Source organism: Miniopterus schreibersii, assembly GCF_964146895.1.
Source record: "Miniopterus schreibersii genome assembly, chromosome: 14".
NCBI classification, from domain to species: Eukaryota; Metazoa; Chordata; class Mammalia; order Chiroptera; family Miniopteridae; genus Miniopterus; species Miniopterus schreibersii.
This window is the reverse complement of record NC_138114.1, coordinates 39,008,199-39,024,433: the sequence shown is the minus strand read 5'-3', so window position 1 is coordinate 39,024,433 and position 16,235 is coordinate 39,008,199. Positions and strand designations below refer to the sequence as shown.

Sequence of the window (16,235 nt, the reverse complement as noted above, 5' to 3'; positions counted from 1 at the left end):
GTGAAGTCTAGTTTAAATCATAGCTACAGGGACTTCTGATGGTGCCAGTTTGGTATGTAGTAGGCTCCAGGGTGTGTATGGGCGGGGGGGGGGGCGGGGGGGGAGGGCAGGCATTCTGACGCTTGGCTAGCCCAGACCCGCCCCAGCATTTGGAAATAGGTGAAGGTATCTTTTGGTTTTCACAATGGCAAGGTGCAGGGGACTGCTTGTGTTTAGAAGGTAAGGACCAGGGACACTAAATGTCTTAGGTGTTTAGGACCATCCTAAACACCTAAGAATGGAAGAATTGTCATTGCCCCAAATGCCAGTTGTGTCCCCAATAAGACTTGCGCCTGCCTTCAGGAGCTCACAATTTCCAACAGAAACAACATATAAACAAATAATTAAAATACAATTTTATAAGTGCTATAAGGGGAACTATTAGATCTCTTTCCCCACCTTGGCCCTACTCTCTGTGTAACCCTGTTTAAATTATTTAATATCTCTGTGCTGCAGTTTCCTCATCATTAAAACCAGATAATGTACCTACATGATAGTATTATAAGGCTTAAGTGAGTTTATAGAAAAACAAGTACTTGGAATAGTGCAGTAGAGTCTGTCACATAGTGCTAAATAAACATGAGCAGCTATCACCATCATCATCATCATCATCATCATCATTAGACCAGCACATAGATCCCACATCCCCTCTGAATTCAGTTCAAGAGGTAATCATTAACTCGAATTGTACTTAGCACTGTTCCAAGGACTGGGGGTATTCTGAAAAGGATGCCTGCCCCCCTACACACACACACACACACACACACACACACACACACACACACACACACAGGTGTTTACAGGTCAGTTGAAGAGACAAAATGTAAAAATATGAATATTAAAGTACACAAGGGTATAACATAGACAGTAAATACCGTGGGCAATCAGAAGGGGGAAAGCTCAGTTTTTACCTGAGTGTTTAGAAAAGACTTTAGGAAGATGTTTGAACTTGAGCTAAAGCTTAAAGGAGTAATGGGGATTGAGATAGGCAGAGAGAAACAGGGAGAACATTCCAGGGAAACAATATGAGCAAAGATACATAGTTGTGACAAAGAATAACACAGTTAGGTGAAGAATCAAAGTATTGAAATCTTAGAAACCAGATGGGAGCCTGAGGAATAAATAAGTCAGAGCTGGACCTGCACATGGTGAGTCATCCTTAGATGTAACCACTGAAACTGTGACTAGGTTACTTCTCCGAGGAAAGGAACGACTAAGGGAGAGAGCATAGGTCTAAGAACTGAGCCTAGGAGTCTAGGGCAGGAGGAGGAGGGAGGCCAGTAAGAGGGCAAGATAATTTGAGGGTATCGGGAGAAAAAAAGAATTGAAAGAGAGAATAGCCAACATTTTCAAATGCCGTGGGAAAATAAAAGAAAATGCCATTGGATTTGTTGAGGAGGTTATTAGTTGACTGAAAAGACAGTATTACTGGAATAGTGATGATACAGAATTAATTGCAAAGGAATTAGTTGGGGGATGAGGTCATAGAGGGTGGGCATGAAGACTAATCTTTCAAGGCCTTTCACAAAAAGGATCAAAGAGATTTGACTAGCTGGGGGTGGCGGTGGGGGGCACAGAGTTGAATAAAGTTTTCATGTGCTTACTTTTTTTTAATTAAAATTTTTTGTTTTTCAATTACAGTTGACATTCAGTATTGTATTAATTTCAACTGTACAGCATAGTGGTTAGACATTTATATAACTTACAAAGTGATTCCCCCAGTAAGACTTGCATCCACCCAACACCATGTATAGTTATTACAATATTATTGACTATATTCCCTAAGCTGTACTTTACATCCCCATAACTATTTTGTAACTGCCAATTTGTACTTCTTAATCCCTTTACCTTTTTCACCCAGCCCCCCAACCCCCCACCATCTGGCAACCATCAAAATGTTCTCTGTATCTATGAGTCTGTTTCTGTTTTATTTGTTTATTTATATTGTTCTTTAGATTCCATATGTAAGTGAAATCATATGGCATTTGTCTTTCTCCAGCTGACTTATTTCACTCAGCATAGTACCCTCTAGGTCCATCCATGTTGTTGCAAATGGTAAGACTTCATTCTTTTTTATGGCTGAGTAATATTCCACTATATAAATACACACACACAGTCTTCCTGTTCACCTGAGCTGGGTGTTCCAGGAGTGTCCCCTGTGTGGGCTGTGTGTGCCCTCCTGCTGTAGTTGAGCCATTATATTCTGTTGTTATGTCATTGGGTGGGATTGACCCTCAGGCTGACTGGCTGTGAGGACTGGCTGTGACTTCAGCAGACAATCTGTTCTGCAGGGAATAACCCCATAGAACAGGATTTGCTTTAGCAGGTGTCAGGTGCTTGCTGAGCTCACCCTTTGGGTGAGTCACTAATCAGGTAGTGCTCCGGCGTGGTCTGAAGCTGGTCGCTGGGTGTGTTTGTTCTGGGGCCTCTTGGGGGAGGGGCTCCAGTGCAGGCCAAGGTCAGCTGCTGCCTTGTCCGGCCTGGTCATGTAAATTACGGTACGAGCTACAAAGTGATATTAGGTTGGTAGCTGCCTGTGCTGGGCTTGGAGGCACCAAGGAGTGGTTATGCTGTGAACTGAGGCTGGCTGCCAGTAGTGCTGGACTGGGGGCCACTTAGCAAGAGGTACAACCAAGGATAGCTACTGCTTGTTTGGGATTTGTGAACCTTTGGGAGATTTTAGGAAAATTCAAAGCACTGGCCCAGGCTGGTTTCTTGTGTGGGTTAGCCTCTGAAAGAGGTTCGACATGAATTGTGTGGGGCAGGGAATCACCAGGGTAGGGTGAGAGTAGTGTTATCAAGTTAATGGAGACTCAGACTGGGTACCTGCCTGTGCCTACAAGCTGTGCTGTCCTCTCACTGGAGTTAGGGCAAGTGTTTGTGAGTGAGGGAGTTCATGCTTGGGCCCTTTGGGAGGATGCCTGGGTCTACAGCAGCCCTTCACCTCCCCAGGATTGAATCCCTGCTGACTTTCACAGCCAGCTCCTGTGGAGACTTCTCTTCTTGGCCTTGGTGCTCCAGGCTGGGGACCAGGATAGGGCTGGGACCCCTTGCTCTACAGTGGTACCTCTGCAGCCAAGATATCCCTCCTGATTCTTAACAGCCACATGTGGGTGTGGAACAGTTCATTTGTGTCTCCGCTCCCTCCTACCAGTTTCGATGTGGCTCCTTCTTTATATCCCTCCTTAGTTATAGGAGTTCTGTTTGGCAAGTCTTTATATGGTTTTCAAGGGTGGTTTCTCTATAATTTGGTTGTAATTTTGATGTAGTTATAGGAGGAGGCGAGCACATTTACCTACTTTGCCATCTTGACCAGAAGCCTCATGTACTTACTTTTTAAAATCAGAGTGTTGAAGATAGAAGGGTAGGTAGGAGGCAAAGGAGAGAGAAAGAATAAATATGTGGAAGCAAAAAGAAATATATGTAGGGCCATATTTCTTCAGGAGTTGGGAGATACTTGAAGCTTTAGAGAAAATAAAGCACTCTTCTTCTGAGGTTAGAATGATCCAATCTGGCAGACTCCATCCAACTCAAAGACTTTGCCTGTTGGGATCACAAGTTGTAGTCTCAAAAAGCTAGGTTGCCTGTTTTCTCTACAAGCCATTACCTAAATTATTCTTATATAATGTTTCATCATTAATAAAGGAACATCAGCCTGGGAAGAATCCAGGTCTCACTAAAAACAAGATATATTAAGGACAGGCAAGAAACTGAGGCAGGATAGGAGAGGCAGTCTTCTGGGACATCTTCTTTTGTATGTGCCTGAGGTGGTTAACAGGTGTAGAGGGAGGAGGGGTGAATCGAAGCCGCTAATTTTCAGTGCCAAGGCAGCTTAATCTTCAGTGGGGTGTCAGGGAGGGAGCTCAGAAACTTGACACACCCATTCTGATACCACAGTGTTTATCAATTTGACATTTCCTGAAAAACCAGAAAGTGCATAAACATCAGGCTGTGAAGTCACAAGAGTGTGACAGTGCCGATACAGCCGTTTCTGATGGAAAGGTGCTCATTTGTATCCAGGGCTCCACAGCTGACCTTGTTGCATGGTATCAGGAAACCCCTTCTAATCATAAACTGTGAGGGGACAGACAAATGAAATCTAGTGCATTTCATTAAGTCCAAAGCACCACCTATTGTAAGACACTGAATGATTTGTGTACCATTAAAGAGAAAGACTTCTAATTAAACTAGCATACTTTTATTAACATGCTATTAGTTGAAAAGCACATTTGCTTTCAGAGATGTTAGAATGTGAAAAAATGTGCATCTTAGCACCTATTGAAATATGGAGATGCTTCCACTTACTGATGACCTCACAGCAATACTTAGACCAAAAAAATAGATATATATATGTATTGTAGAATTCCTCTAGTTCCCTCCTCAGTAACTTGAAGATAGGGAATTCCATTTCCTGTGTTCTCCAGCCCCCCTGCTCTCGAACCCTCCCCTCCGCCCCCTCCCTCTCCCCTTAGAGGAAGATTGAAACCTGATTTATTCCAGTGCCATAGGTTTTAAGCCCTAACCAGCTGTGGCAGCTATGTAGCTAAGGCAAACAAAAGTTAGGGTATTCAGTGACTTCTAAAAATCTTTGGGTAGCCTTTTTCATCACAACCATGCTCAGGCATTCTGAGTAATAATAAGTGCCAGTCGTGCTAAGTGCTGTAGATTAGGTGCACATCAGATGTGCAGAAAAGCCCAGCAGAGTCTAAGCTCCATGGTGGCAGTGAAGATGGTGTTTCTAGACCCTTACGTAGGACTTGGCATGTAATAGGTGCTCAATGAATATTTGTTGTCAGATGAAATATTCTGTTTTGGGGCACATCTACATCGAAAGTTAAATAGGAAGTATCATTTTGCATTGTTTTTGAGAACTGAAGTTTAGATAAAAGAATAATCCAGGGACTTCATCTAGTGGGCTTAAAGGACAGTAGGTGAGCAGAAAGGCACATGGATAAGCTGGGCTCATCATGTCCAAGAAATAATAAGGAAACAAGTATTTAAAGAACATTGTGCTAGGTTCCATAGTAGCAGCAAGTGCCTGGTCCTCTGGGCTCACTGAAAGGAAGTGACTGACTGCCTAGATGAGTCCAACGAGGCCTCACATGCTAGTGACACTCCTGTGGAACTAGTCAGAGGCTAGTGTGGTGATACCAAATTGAGAGGAGTACGTGACCTAACAGAGTAGGAAGTCATGTAAGATTTCAGAGCCTGGAAGTGAACAAAGAGGCCCAACTCCTTTGTTAAACACACACATGGAAACCAGGACCCAGAGAGGTTGTGTAACATGTCCAAGATCACACAAGTAGGAGGGGCCGCAGGGCTAGATCCCAGGTCTAGATCCCTGCTCCCTCTCAAGGAGCTCCACATATATCCTGAGAAATGGAAGCCAGGAAGATATAGGGGAGTGGGTGACTGTCGGGATGCTAGAGCTCATTTAAACCTATACAGCATGTGTGACTGGGGTCCCAGGGAAAACCCAATTTATGTTCTCTTGTACTAAGGTTTTATCTTTTTCCACGTTTCACCTAGAAAATAAGATACTACTGACCTATATCCTAGGTTCAATCAGATTTTACCATCAAAATATTGGATTATGCTTGGAAATAATCCTTATTTGAGAGACTGGGTTGACCCTTTTAAATAAATATATCCAAAACACTAAATGCTGAAAGATCATTCCATTTTTCAATTGAATTTATTGGGATGACACTGGTTAATAAAATGATACGGGTTTGAGGTGCACAATTCCGCAGCACATCCTCTGTCACTGTAGTGTGTTCACCGCCCCAGCCAGGTCTCCATCCGGCACCGTTTCTCCCCCTTTACCCTTGTCTGCCTCCCCCATTCCCTTCTCTCTGGTAACCAGCACGCTCCTGTCTGTGTGTTATTCTTTTATTTCATGGATTTGTATCTTGACTGTTCAACTAGATTCATTAAGTCAAGTGGAAAGAACTTTATAAAGGCCATGTAGTTTAATGCCGCTCGATCTGCTGCTCTTGAACACAGGACAAATGACATGACTTGCCTGAGACAGAAGGAAGCTTGGAGACCATTTCCATGCTGTATATCTCTGCCTCACCTGTTGGTAGCTCTCCAGTATTTATACATTTTTTGTAATTAAAACTTGGAACCGGATTATAATTCAGATAAAAATGATTATTTTTTTGGTGCACAGTTATAAAAGATACATAAAATGTTATGAGGGCAAATGGAAGTAATAAAAGTAAACCACCTAATAGAAGCTGAAGAAAGTCTGGTTTTATAGAGTAGGGTAGAAAAATAGCCAGAGGGCAATATATATAAGCAAATTTTGAAACATCACTGTAGGGTTATTATTAAACATGAAAATATGCTGGAAACGGTCATGTTCACATGGACAAAATGTACAACCCAGAACAGGACTTGGCATTTAATGGAAAGCGCTGGCTTGGGATGCTGGTTTTTAATGTGCAGCGTTATTAGCTGTGTGGTCTCAGGCAAGTCATTTCATTGTTTGGTGCCTGTTTCCTCATTTGTAAAATGAGAATAATAATAGTACCTTCCCTCAAGTTCAGTATAGCACTAGGGGTGTGTGTGTGTGTTGTGCAGAAAAAAGAAAGCTTTTTATGTAAAGTTTAATTGGTTGATTATAATCAAATTTTGCTTATTAAGCAGTGATAATTTATTTCTAATTAATTATTTTACGAAAACTGTCTTTGCCCTCTTGATAATGTCACTTCTGCTAAAGATAAAATAATAATAACCTCATAGCTTTAAGCACACCAACAGCACACCTCTCTAGGATTTATGTGTATTTGCTGAGTGTTCAAAAATGGTGTTTCAGTTGATCCTCCTTTTAATTTTAAACTCGCTGTCCTGTTAGCCTAAGAATGCAGGCTCTTGACTCTGGTGTGCTCTCTGGCTAGCGCCTGGAGAAGGAGGAGGGAGGGAGAGGCTCTGAGCTAAGTGTCCCGAGGCCGACACCCTCCCAGCAGGGAGAGTTCGCGGGCTGCCTGCCCAAGCGGCGGGGCAGAAGCCTCAGGGAGAGTTTTGTCAGCTGCTGCGGAGACTCAGGACCTGAAGTTGGGGCTCCTGGAACAGTGCTCCGTGAGCCCGGCGGGAGAGCCAGCGACCGCGGCGCTGAGAGTTTCTCTCCGAGCAGACTTTCTCCAAATGGAAGTTGTGTCCATGCAGAGGGGAATGGAGGTGGCGGGGGCTGGTGGGCTGGCTGCAGAGGTGTGGCGATGTGGAAAACCAGGATTTATGGTTCCTCCAGCTGGGCCTGGGGAGAAGCTGAGCAAATCTGCAGGCCGCTTCCTCTCGGGGTTTGCCGGGCAGATTGTTAAGCAGGCAGTTGTGTTTGGCTTTTCTCGTAAGACTAGCAACGTGTCATTTCAACAGCATTTTATTACTCACTTTCTGCAGCGATGTAAAGGGATTAGGTCAGGAAAGAAACCTCATATTATTAAAAAGTGAAGACAGAATTTGAAATGGATTCACAGAGTAATTTCAAGCTGTTATTAGTAGAATATCCTCGTTTATAGCAAATGTTTTTATTTTATTTTATTATTCTTTGTTATGTCAGTAATACATATTCACTGTAGAAAAGCTAGAAAATACAGTAAGTAAAAAGAAAGGAAAAATATCAGAATTTCTATCACCTTCAAGACTTTTTCATTTTCAAATATTTGCATTGGAAATATTTTTCCCTTTTAACAAAATTGCATTTCTTTCATAAACTATTTTGTAATCTGCTTTTTTTTTCACTTAATAACACAATGTAAATATAAATCTGCATCTCAATGGCTATAATAGTACTCTACCACACAGATATGCCACAATTTATTTAACCAGAACCTTTTTGGGAGAAATTTTGGCTGTTTCTGTTTAGGTTATTCCTAAATATTTTTATACATTGAACAACATTCCTATATGTACATCTTTGTACACTTACCCAATTATTTACATAGAATCAACCCCTAAAAGTAGACACTTCAGTTAAAAGGCTTACCTTTTATTTTTTAAGAAGTAGAGAAAGTACGAAAGGTTTTTACTTACTGCCCTGTTATCCCCTCTGGGTGCCAACTTTCTCAAAGTCACCAAGAAGGAGCTGAGATTTCATGAATGGGGCTCTCCCTGTCCCTGAGTAAGATGATCAGTGTGTAAGTAGGAAAGATGTATCAAAGGACATGATAAAAAAAGCCCTTTCCCTTCAGTTCACATAATTTCTACAATAAATTATCTGGAATACTATTAAATATTTACTGTGTATGGCACTTACACAGACTCGATTCTGCTAAGGGATTATTTATATTACTGAGTGGGGTTTTAGAGCTATAATCATATGAACATATGCATATATGTTTAAATATATAAGCTTTCACAGTCTTAATGGTGGGTGAACTGTAACTCTACAAAGGTCAGTTGTGCTTTAGAATTGCACTGTGTTATCATTGACTACCAGGCAGCCACCAAAGCCCACAAACAAGTAGAAGTCCAGGTCACAACTCCCATGATTTACCTATTGGTCAGGAGCTCAGCATGGGCTCGAATCCCAGTCTTCCACTTACTGGTCCAGTTACTGAATTCCTCTTCATTCCGCATCAATAATGGGGACAGTAGTAGGGTTGTTATGAGGATTAAATAGGCTAATATTTGTAGAATGCTTAGAACAGTGCTTGACACATGGTAAGTGCCATATAAATATTTGTTACAATAAAATTTAAAGCTAAAAGGATGGGGGGAGCAACACAGGGGCTCACCATCCAGGAGGGCCTCACAAATGAATGGTACAATGTTAGAAGCAGTGGGAAAGGCTCTTCACTAAAAGTTGTTTTCTTCAGACTGCTCAGAATTTCACCACTAGAGGTGGAGCTTAGTTAGGGCGGTTTGTTTTAAATTACTGGCAGTACAGTAATAGATTCCTGTGAGATTAAAAAGTACTGATTCAGCTCAAGTCCCCATTGATGCTTCAAAGCCAAATCCCAGTTCCCCTCCTGAGGCAAACTGATGAATTGGTGTGCCCTCCTGCCAGAGCTTTCTCTGAGCACTTGCATCTCATAGTACGGGGTAGGCACAAATAGGATGACAGTTCTGCATGTGTGAAACACAGTTTATTCTTGTATTATTATTTATTAATTATTGTATTATTTGTTTGTATTACAATTGTAAACCTACTTTTCCCCACCCCTATATATATGGAAATATGTGGGTTTTTTTTTTAGCAGGGGTAGGAAAAGTAAGAGATAATACTTTTGGATTAAAAACTCCTGAAGGGGAATTGTGACTGTTAGGACAGGGAAAGGAGAGCTAATAGGGGAAAGGTGTTGAGCCTGAGTGAAAGCAAGGCCCCTCTTCTCATCTCAGTCCAGTTAGCAGAGGATTCCAGCTCCATCCTTTGGAACTGGCCCTGCTCTGATAGCCTGGGGGACTCGGGGCTATTCATATGTAAATATGAGAAAGCCTAGGGGAATTTTAGGGGCTTGCAGTGCATTCCAGAGCTCCGGGAAGATTCTTCTCAGCCTGCTAACTCTTTGATGCACCCGACACCGCGTCACCCTTTTGGTGCTGCAGGTACCTCCGGGGTTGCTGGAGTCCACACAAAAGCAGGTAGAATGGTCAGCCTCCTTCTCGCTCAAGTGCAGCTTGGGACCAAGCCTAGAATTCCAAGATTTTCCTTATCAAAGACTGAGCCAACTTCCAGAGCAAGGGAAGAAGTGAGTGGCTTTTCTCTTTAACTCGAAAGTGTGGTTGCGAGAGCTGTGGGAAGCTGCGGCAGGCCGAATTCCTTTCCTAGCACACTGAGGAATGAGCCTGGTGATAAAAGACTAACCTGAGGAGGTGGGGGTATCTTGAGAAAGAGTGGAGTTGGGGTTGGGGGTAGGGGCTGGAAAAGTGGACAAAAGGAAAAAAAAAACCACCACGAATTGTTTGATCACCGCAAGTAAATTTGTGCGCTCAGCCCCAGCCCCTTAACACCTGCAGGGCCCCCCAGGAATTGGAAAGTAGGACTAGTCTGCACGCTTTATTAATAGGCTGGTGCTGGGCCACAGCTTCCCCCTGTGCTTCCTCACCCCCAGAGTTCATTGTTCTTAAAGAAAAGTAGAATTGACGGTGTCTGGACAGAGCATTTCCACTTGGTGCATTTTACCTTAACCTGGTGCAGACAGCGTCCTCCGGCCCGTCGTGGGAAAGGACTGATCTGGTGTGGAGATGTTACGTTGTTCAGTTCCCTCAACAATTTTACAAAGCAGGTGCTCTTATCCTCCCTTTACAGAGGAGGAAACTGTGACCCAGAGGTAAAGACGGACTTTCCCCAGCTGGAGAGTGGGGAAGTGCAAGATTCTAAGATTTGTCTCCAGAGCAGCTGGCTGAGGTTAGAGGCTCCCTTCTAGCTCTTGGTTGTCCCCGATACTAAAATTGTAGATCAGGCTTTTTTTCTTAGAATATATTTGGAATAATGGAAAAACAGTCTTACATTAGGAGTCTTTTCAAGCCAGGTATTTCTAGTGTGACTGAATTTTTAAGTTTAATTAATATATGTGTGGAGCCTGCAGGTCACCTGCCTCTTCAGAAACACCTAGGGTTTTGTTAAAATTGCAAATACCCAGGTCCCACCCAGATTTGTTGAATCAGAAGCTCAAGAGTGGTGTCTGGGAAACTGCAATTTAACAAAAACATCCCACAGGGGTTTTTAATCATGCTAAAGTGTGTTTGGTTTGGTTTTTTAAAGGCTGTGCAAGAGTTTATAAATTCACCTGCCCAAAAAAGGCATGCTGGTAGTTTAGAAGAATTGTTAACATTTCTTTTTCTTTCTTTTGATACAAATAAAAATCTTGTTGAGTCTCTTAATGTAAGTTGCTGGCTTCTGACTGATGAGTACTTGCTGGTGTTTTATGCTTTCAACTACTATAATAAATAGAACTTTGATTTCTGGGAGATAATAGTTTCCAGGACATTTTTAAGATTTGAAGCAAATAAGTTCCTGACCTTTTCTAGTTGAGATACCAGGGTAGGGAGGCAAAATGGTGCAGGATTAAATACATAGGATTTGGATTTAAATATATTTAGATTCAAATTCCAAACTGCCATTTACTCACTATATAACCCGGGACAAGTTGGTCAGTCTCTCAAAGCCTAGGTTTTCTTATCTATCAAGTGGCGTGAATATGAAATGAGTTCAGGGACCTAATATGTAAAGTGCATGGCACATAGTGAGAATTCAATAAATGTTTTCCTTTCCAGAGCTTTTTAATCCTGTATTAAAGGTGTTTCTTTTACAAATACTGAATCATCATCTTGTACACCTGAAACTAACACAATGTTTTATGTCATTTATACCTCAGAAAAATAAAATAAATAAAAATGATTTTCTGTTCTCAACTTACCACTTATGAAACCATCTTTGGGACTGAGATTCTATTGCTTTGAAATGGCAAAGAATTTAAAATAAGGCTATTGAAAATAAATTTTACATACACTACAATTAATTAGAATTATAATTTAGCACTCTGAAATAAGAGTTATGTTTGAAATTTTGTCATTCTACCAAAAATAAGTTCAAGAAAGACATTTTGTCTTTATATCTTTTAAAACTTTATTTTGAATAATATCGAACTTACAGACAATTGTTAGAGTACAAGGAACCTCTGTGTATTCTTTATTCAGATCCACCAGTGTTTAACATTTTGCCCTGCTTTTGTGTTCATTTTCTCTTCATGTGTGTACACACACACACACACACACACACACACACACACACACAGGGTTTTTATTCTAACTATTGAGAGTAAAGTCGCATATATCATGTCCCTTACTAATAGCTTCAGTGTTTATTTTGTATGAACATGGATATTCTCATACATGATCACTTAGATTTGCCATTTCAGGACATTTTTAACTGATTTAATCGTTAATATAATCTATAGTTCATAGTACAATTTATCAATTGCCCTATAACATCCTTTGTAGCGATTCCACCCCCGCCCCCCCAGGTCAGGATCCAGTTCAGAATCACACATTACATCTGTTTGTCATCTCTTCAGCTGTCTTGATTGAGGACAATCCCTCAGGCTTTCTTTGTCTTTCCCGATATGACATTTTGAAGAATACAAACCCTTGATTTGGGTTTGTCTGATGTTTCCTCAAGGTACCTTTCAGATTATGCATTTTTGACTGGGATACTTCATCAGGGATATTGTGTTGTTTCCAGATATGACATATGGAAATGCATGATGTCTATTTGTCCCTTATTGGTAATTTGAATTTTGATTACTCAGTTATAGTATTATCTACTTCTCCACTACATGGTCACTATTTTTCATTTTTATAATTAATAAGTAATTTGTAACAACTAATTCAAAACTGCAAATACCTGGATCATCATCAAACCCCACCATTATTTTTTCTATATTTATTCTACCATAAGAGCTTTTTTTTCTCTCTCATTTATTTATGTACTTACATTTTATCAATATGAGCTCATGGATTCTTATTTTATTCAATAGATCATAATCTAATCCTGTGTTTGTTTATTTTGATACTCAAATTGTACCAGATTTGGCCAGTGGGAGCCCCTGTGAACATGACCCCCTCATTTTGCTGAGCATTTCCTTTCTACCGTAAGATGTTTCAGGCTCGTTTATATCTGCTCTGCCCAGCCCTGGAATTAGCTATTTCTCCATAGAACTTCGGTTCCTTTTAGTGGAGAATGGTTTTTAGAAACCAGAATCTGGACTGCACTTTATCAACATAGGAATTCCTAAATTCTTAGAGAACGGGCAGCAGGGAAGATTTTTGGAGACTGAAATCTGCTGTAAAAGCCTATTTTTCGTAAGTAGTTTGAATACTTGTATTTTGCATCTTAAGGCTGGGGAAAAAAATTCTAATTATACTGAGACTTACTAATATATTTACTAACTAAATCTGTAGTTGTTTTAAGTGGATCTTAAGGAATTTTAAATACACAGCAGAAATTGCTTCATTGTTGAAATTTTTTAAATTGTTCATCTTAGTATTTAATGTTCATTCGAATGAACAAATGCCATCTCATCTATATAAATAACACTCATCGTGTGTATCTAAGTAACAGGTAAATGAAAAAGCTAATAACAAGATGCATATTTGTTTTCATTTTTAGATCATGCAGTGTGGGTCCTATAAAGGCTCTAATTAAAAATACCATTAAAAGACTTCATGCTTATAGTACATTTACATCTTCTAGGACATTTGAAGTAACAAAACCTGCTTGTGAGGCTTCATTAATATTTTGATAAGGAGACTCTAAATAATGTTTGCATATTTCATTATATATTAATGTAAATCCACCATCACATGACTGGAACATAGTGAGTCCTGCAGTCACCCAGATCTCAGACGGATAATTTCTGCCTAATTCTTGTCTTTCCCGTATTTGGCATTATTATGTTCCCCCTAATATTCTTTTTAATGTGCTATATCAATGTTTTTAACTTCCAGCTTGGTATTTCTGCTGCTGAGATCATGGAATAGATTTTATACCTAATTAAATGAAAGAAATTCTTAATGTGAACAGCAGCTTTTTCAACCTCTTTGCCAAGGAAGTTGTGGACACTGATTTGTCCTCATAAAATGGGCCAGCTGCTCTTTTTTAGGACAAATTCTAAAAATGGTATCGCACAGAGGGGAGTTCTAAGCTCTTCATCTGCTCATGATTAGAACTGATGTGTGGGATCAGATTTCCTGCTTGTTGACAATTGTGAGGCCTTTGGTTCTCAAGGACTGTGTTCCTTTCAGATCAAACTGTTGAAGAGTCCTGTTTTAGCACACACAGAGATGCTGACCAGTTCTCTTTTCCCTTCTAGAAATGACGCTCCTCTCCTCCCAGTCCTCATCTCCTGTTGCCGCTTCTGGGTCTGTATCCACTGAAAACCCAGAGCAGAGGATGCTGGAGAAGAGAACCAAGGTGGTGGAAGAGCTTCATCAGACAGAACGAGACTACATTCGGGACCTGGAAATGTGCATTGAGCGGATCATGGTTCCCCTGCAGCAGGCACAGGTGGGAGCTGTGGGAGCAAGTTAGCTTTACCTTGAATGTGGTTCTCGAAGCCTGAAGTATCAGAATATGGGAACTTTCACCACAGAGGTTTATTGGGTTTGAAGTAAAGGCTATGGCTGCTGCTCTTAATTCAAGGGTCCCAACATACATGTGTCAACTTAAGCCATCAGCATCTCGTCACTTATCAAGTCCACTGTTAACTTATTGGACTTACTGCAGTAACACCCAGGACATTTCTGTTTATTTGGCTCCTGGAAACAGTACCAGGGAGTTTGGATTGTCACTAGTAGAAAGGTTGTATAATAATATAATGAAGTCTGGAGATGATGGATTACTGGCTCTGGCACCTGATTTCATTGTACAGGGTTTATTCAGGAAACTCTTAACTGTCATGTGCATATGTTAGGTTCTTTTCTAGATGCTGGAGATCAAAAAAGAGGTAACAGTTCCTGGGGGTTTACAGTCCTTATTGCTTGTTCCTTGACCACCTGAAGTGGGTTTGGGTCTGTATCCCTGGAGCAGTCACTTCCAAGAACTTCTGTAGGAAATGGACGGTGCCATCAGACTTTGGGTACTGGGTAGGAATATGTATCCCGGTGTAATTACAGACCAAGCCATTTCCATAGTCATTTTACTAAGGTAGTAGGGGAGGAGACAGCGGAGAGTAGTTGGATCAGGACAAAGGGTGACACTAAAGCTAATGTTGGAGGCTTCTATTCTGGAATCTTCGTGAGAGCGAGTGAAGATGACCTTGAACAATTTTTGTATCATCCTTGAAGAGGTGATTCTGATGCGAATGATACTATTAATATCAAGAGGTGTTTCTAATGCGAATGATACTATTAATTTCATTTCGTGCTGCTTTATGTTTTGTTTCCCTTTCTCAGATACCGAACATTGATTTTGAGGGACTTTTTGGAAATATGCAGATGGTGATAAAGGTCTCGAAGCAATTACTGGCCGATCTGGAAATCAGCGATGCTGTAGGTATGAGCTCCTGCCATTGTTTCAGAAGCAGTCTTTTTTTTTTTTTTTTTTTAACTTCATGGGTAGAAGGCAGGAGGAGAAGGGCCTTGCTGGTGCTAAGGAATGAAGTTTTAGTTACTTAGTTCAGAGGTTATTTGGCCCTCAGCTTCTCCTTTTATCTGCAGCCAACTTTGAGGTGATAGAGGATGTTAGCAATAGAAGAAATTTTAGCTACCACTTATTACATTGTTTTTCAGACAGCCGGTTGCAACCCGATAGTGAATTATGAGTCAAATTAGTGGGTCGCACATAGTATATATATTTTAAATAAAATAGGAAATATCAGAACGTACTTTTCTTCTAATTTATTTTATTACCTGTATATTATGACAACAATAAAGTAGGAAATTAAAACAAAATATCCAGCCCAGCCAGTGTGCTCAGAGGTTTCAGAGTGGCCCTGAAGGTCAAGAAGACAGCAGCCCCGCTCCCACTCTGGTGCCTGCTGAGTTGCAGGATTAGACAGAAGTGAGGCTGCTAATGAGACAGGGCAGGATAGGTGTGATGTTTGAACAAAATCAAGTTTTAATCATGGGATTACATTTAATTTAAATAGGAACTGATCTGCACAAGACTAGGGAATTCCGTAGGACACAACATAGAGGGAACAGAGGTGACGCTGTAGAGCAAGGGCTGAGGTTCCCTGAGGGAGGGGCTCATGCCCAGAGCAGCTGGGAGAAATAGTTGCAGGGGAAGCAGTGAGTGGGATCATATTTTGAGAGAGGAGCACTGTTTAGGGGAGAGCAGTACAGGCTGAAGAAGGAAGGACCAGATGTGTTGAGAGAAGGAAAGAAGGGTAAGAGAAAGAGTAGTTTTAACAGCAGCTCTATATGAAATAGCTATTCGTATGCCTAATTGGCTGTAGACCAGGGGTGTGTGGCTACATTTCAAGGAGTCCATGAACTTGGATCAAAAAAAAGAAATTACATCTTTATTTTCAGTAATTTCTAACTGAAATTTAGCATTTTTTAAGGTATGCATATAGGGAGCAAAGCACATATAGTTAGTAGTATCTCTGACTTTATCACCAACTGAAGTCACGTGTTTGTATCACATTAGGTTGTTGCAAATATCAAGCAGAAGCAACCAAGGTTACCAGTTTCTTATATCATTCATCATACTTTGAAATTATGGTGATTATTATTATTAGAGTCAC

General features: G+C 40.8%; 1 protein-coding gene across 4 annotated transcripts in view; it reads left to right on the top strand.

The window, feature by feature from the left end:
* Nucleotides 1–16,235, top strand: part of DNMBP (dynamin binding protein) — an 87,370-nt gene that overhangs the window by 53,993 nt on the left and 17,142 nt on the right. For 3 of the 4 annotated variants that reach the window (XM_081158960.1, XM_081158961.1, XM_081158962.1), the window contains 2 exons: nucleotides 13,860–14,053; nucleotides 14,941–15,040. In XM_081158960.1, the coding sequence (XP_081015086.1) occupies nucleotides 13,860–14,053; nucleotides 14,941–15,040 (294 nt within the window). Of the gene's footprint in view, nucleotides 1–9,642; nucleotides 9,735–13,859; nucleotides 14,054–14,940; nucleotides 15,041–16,235 lie in introns of those variants that run through there. The other variant, XM_081158963.1, reaches the window with a different exon arrangement.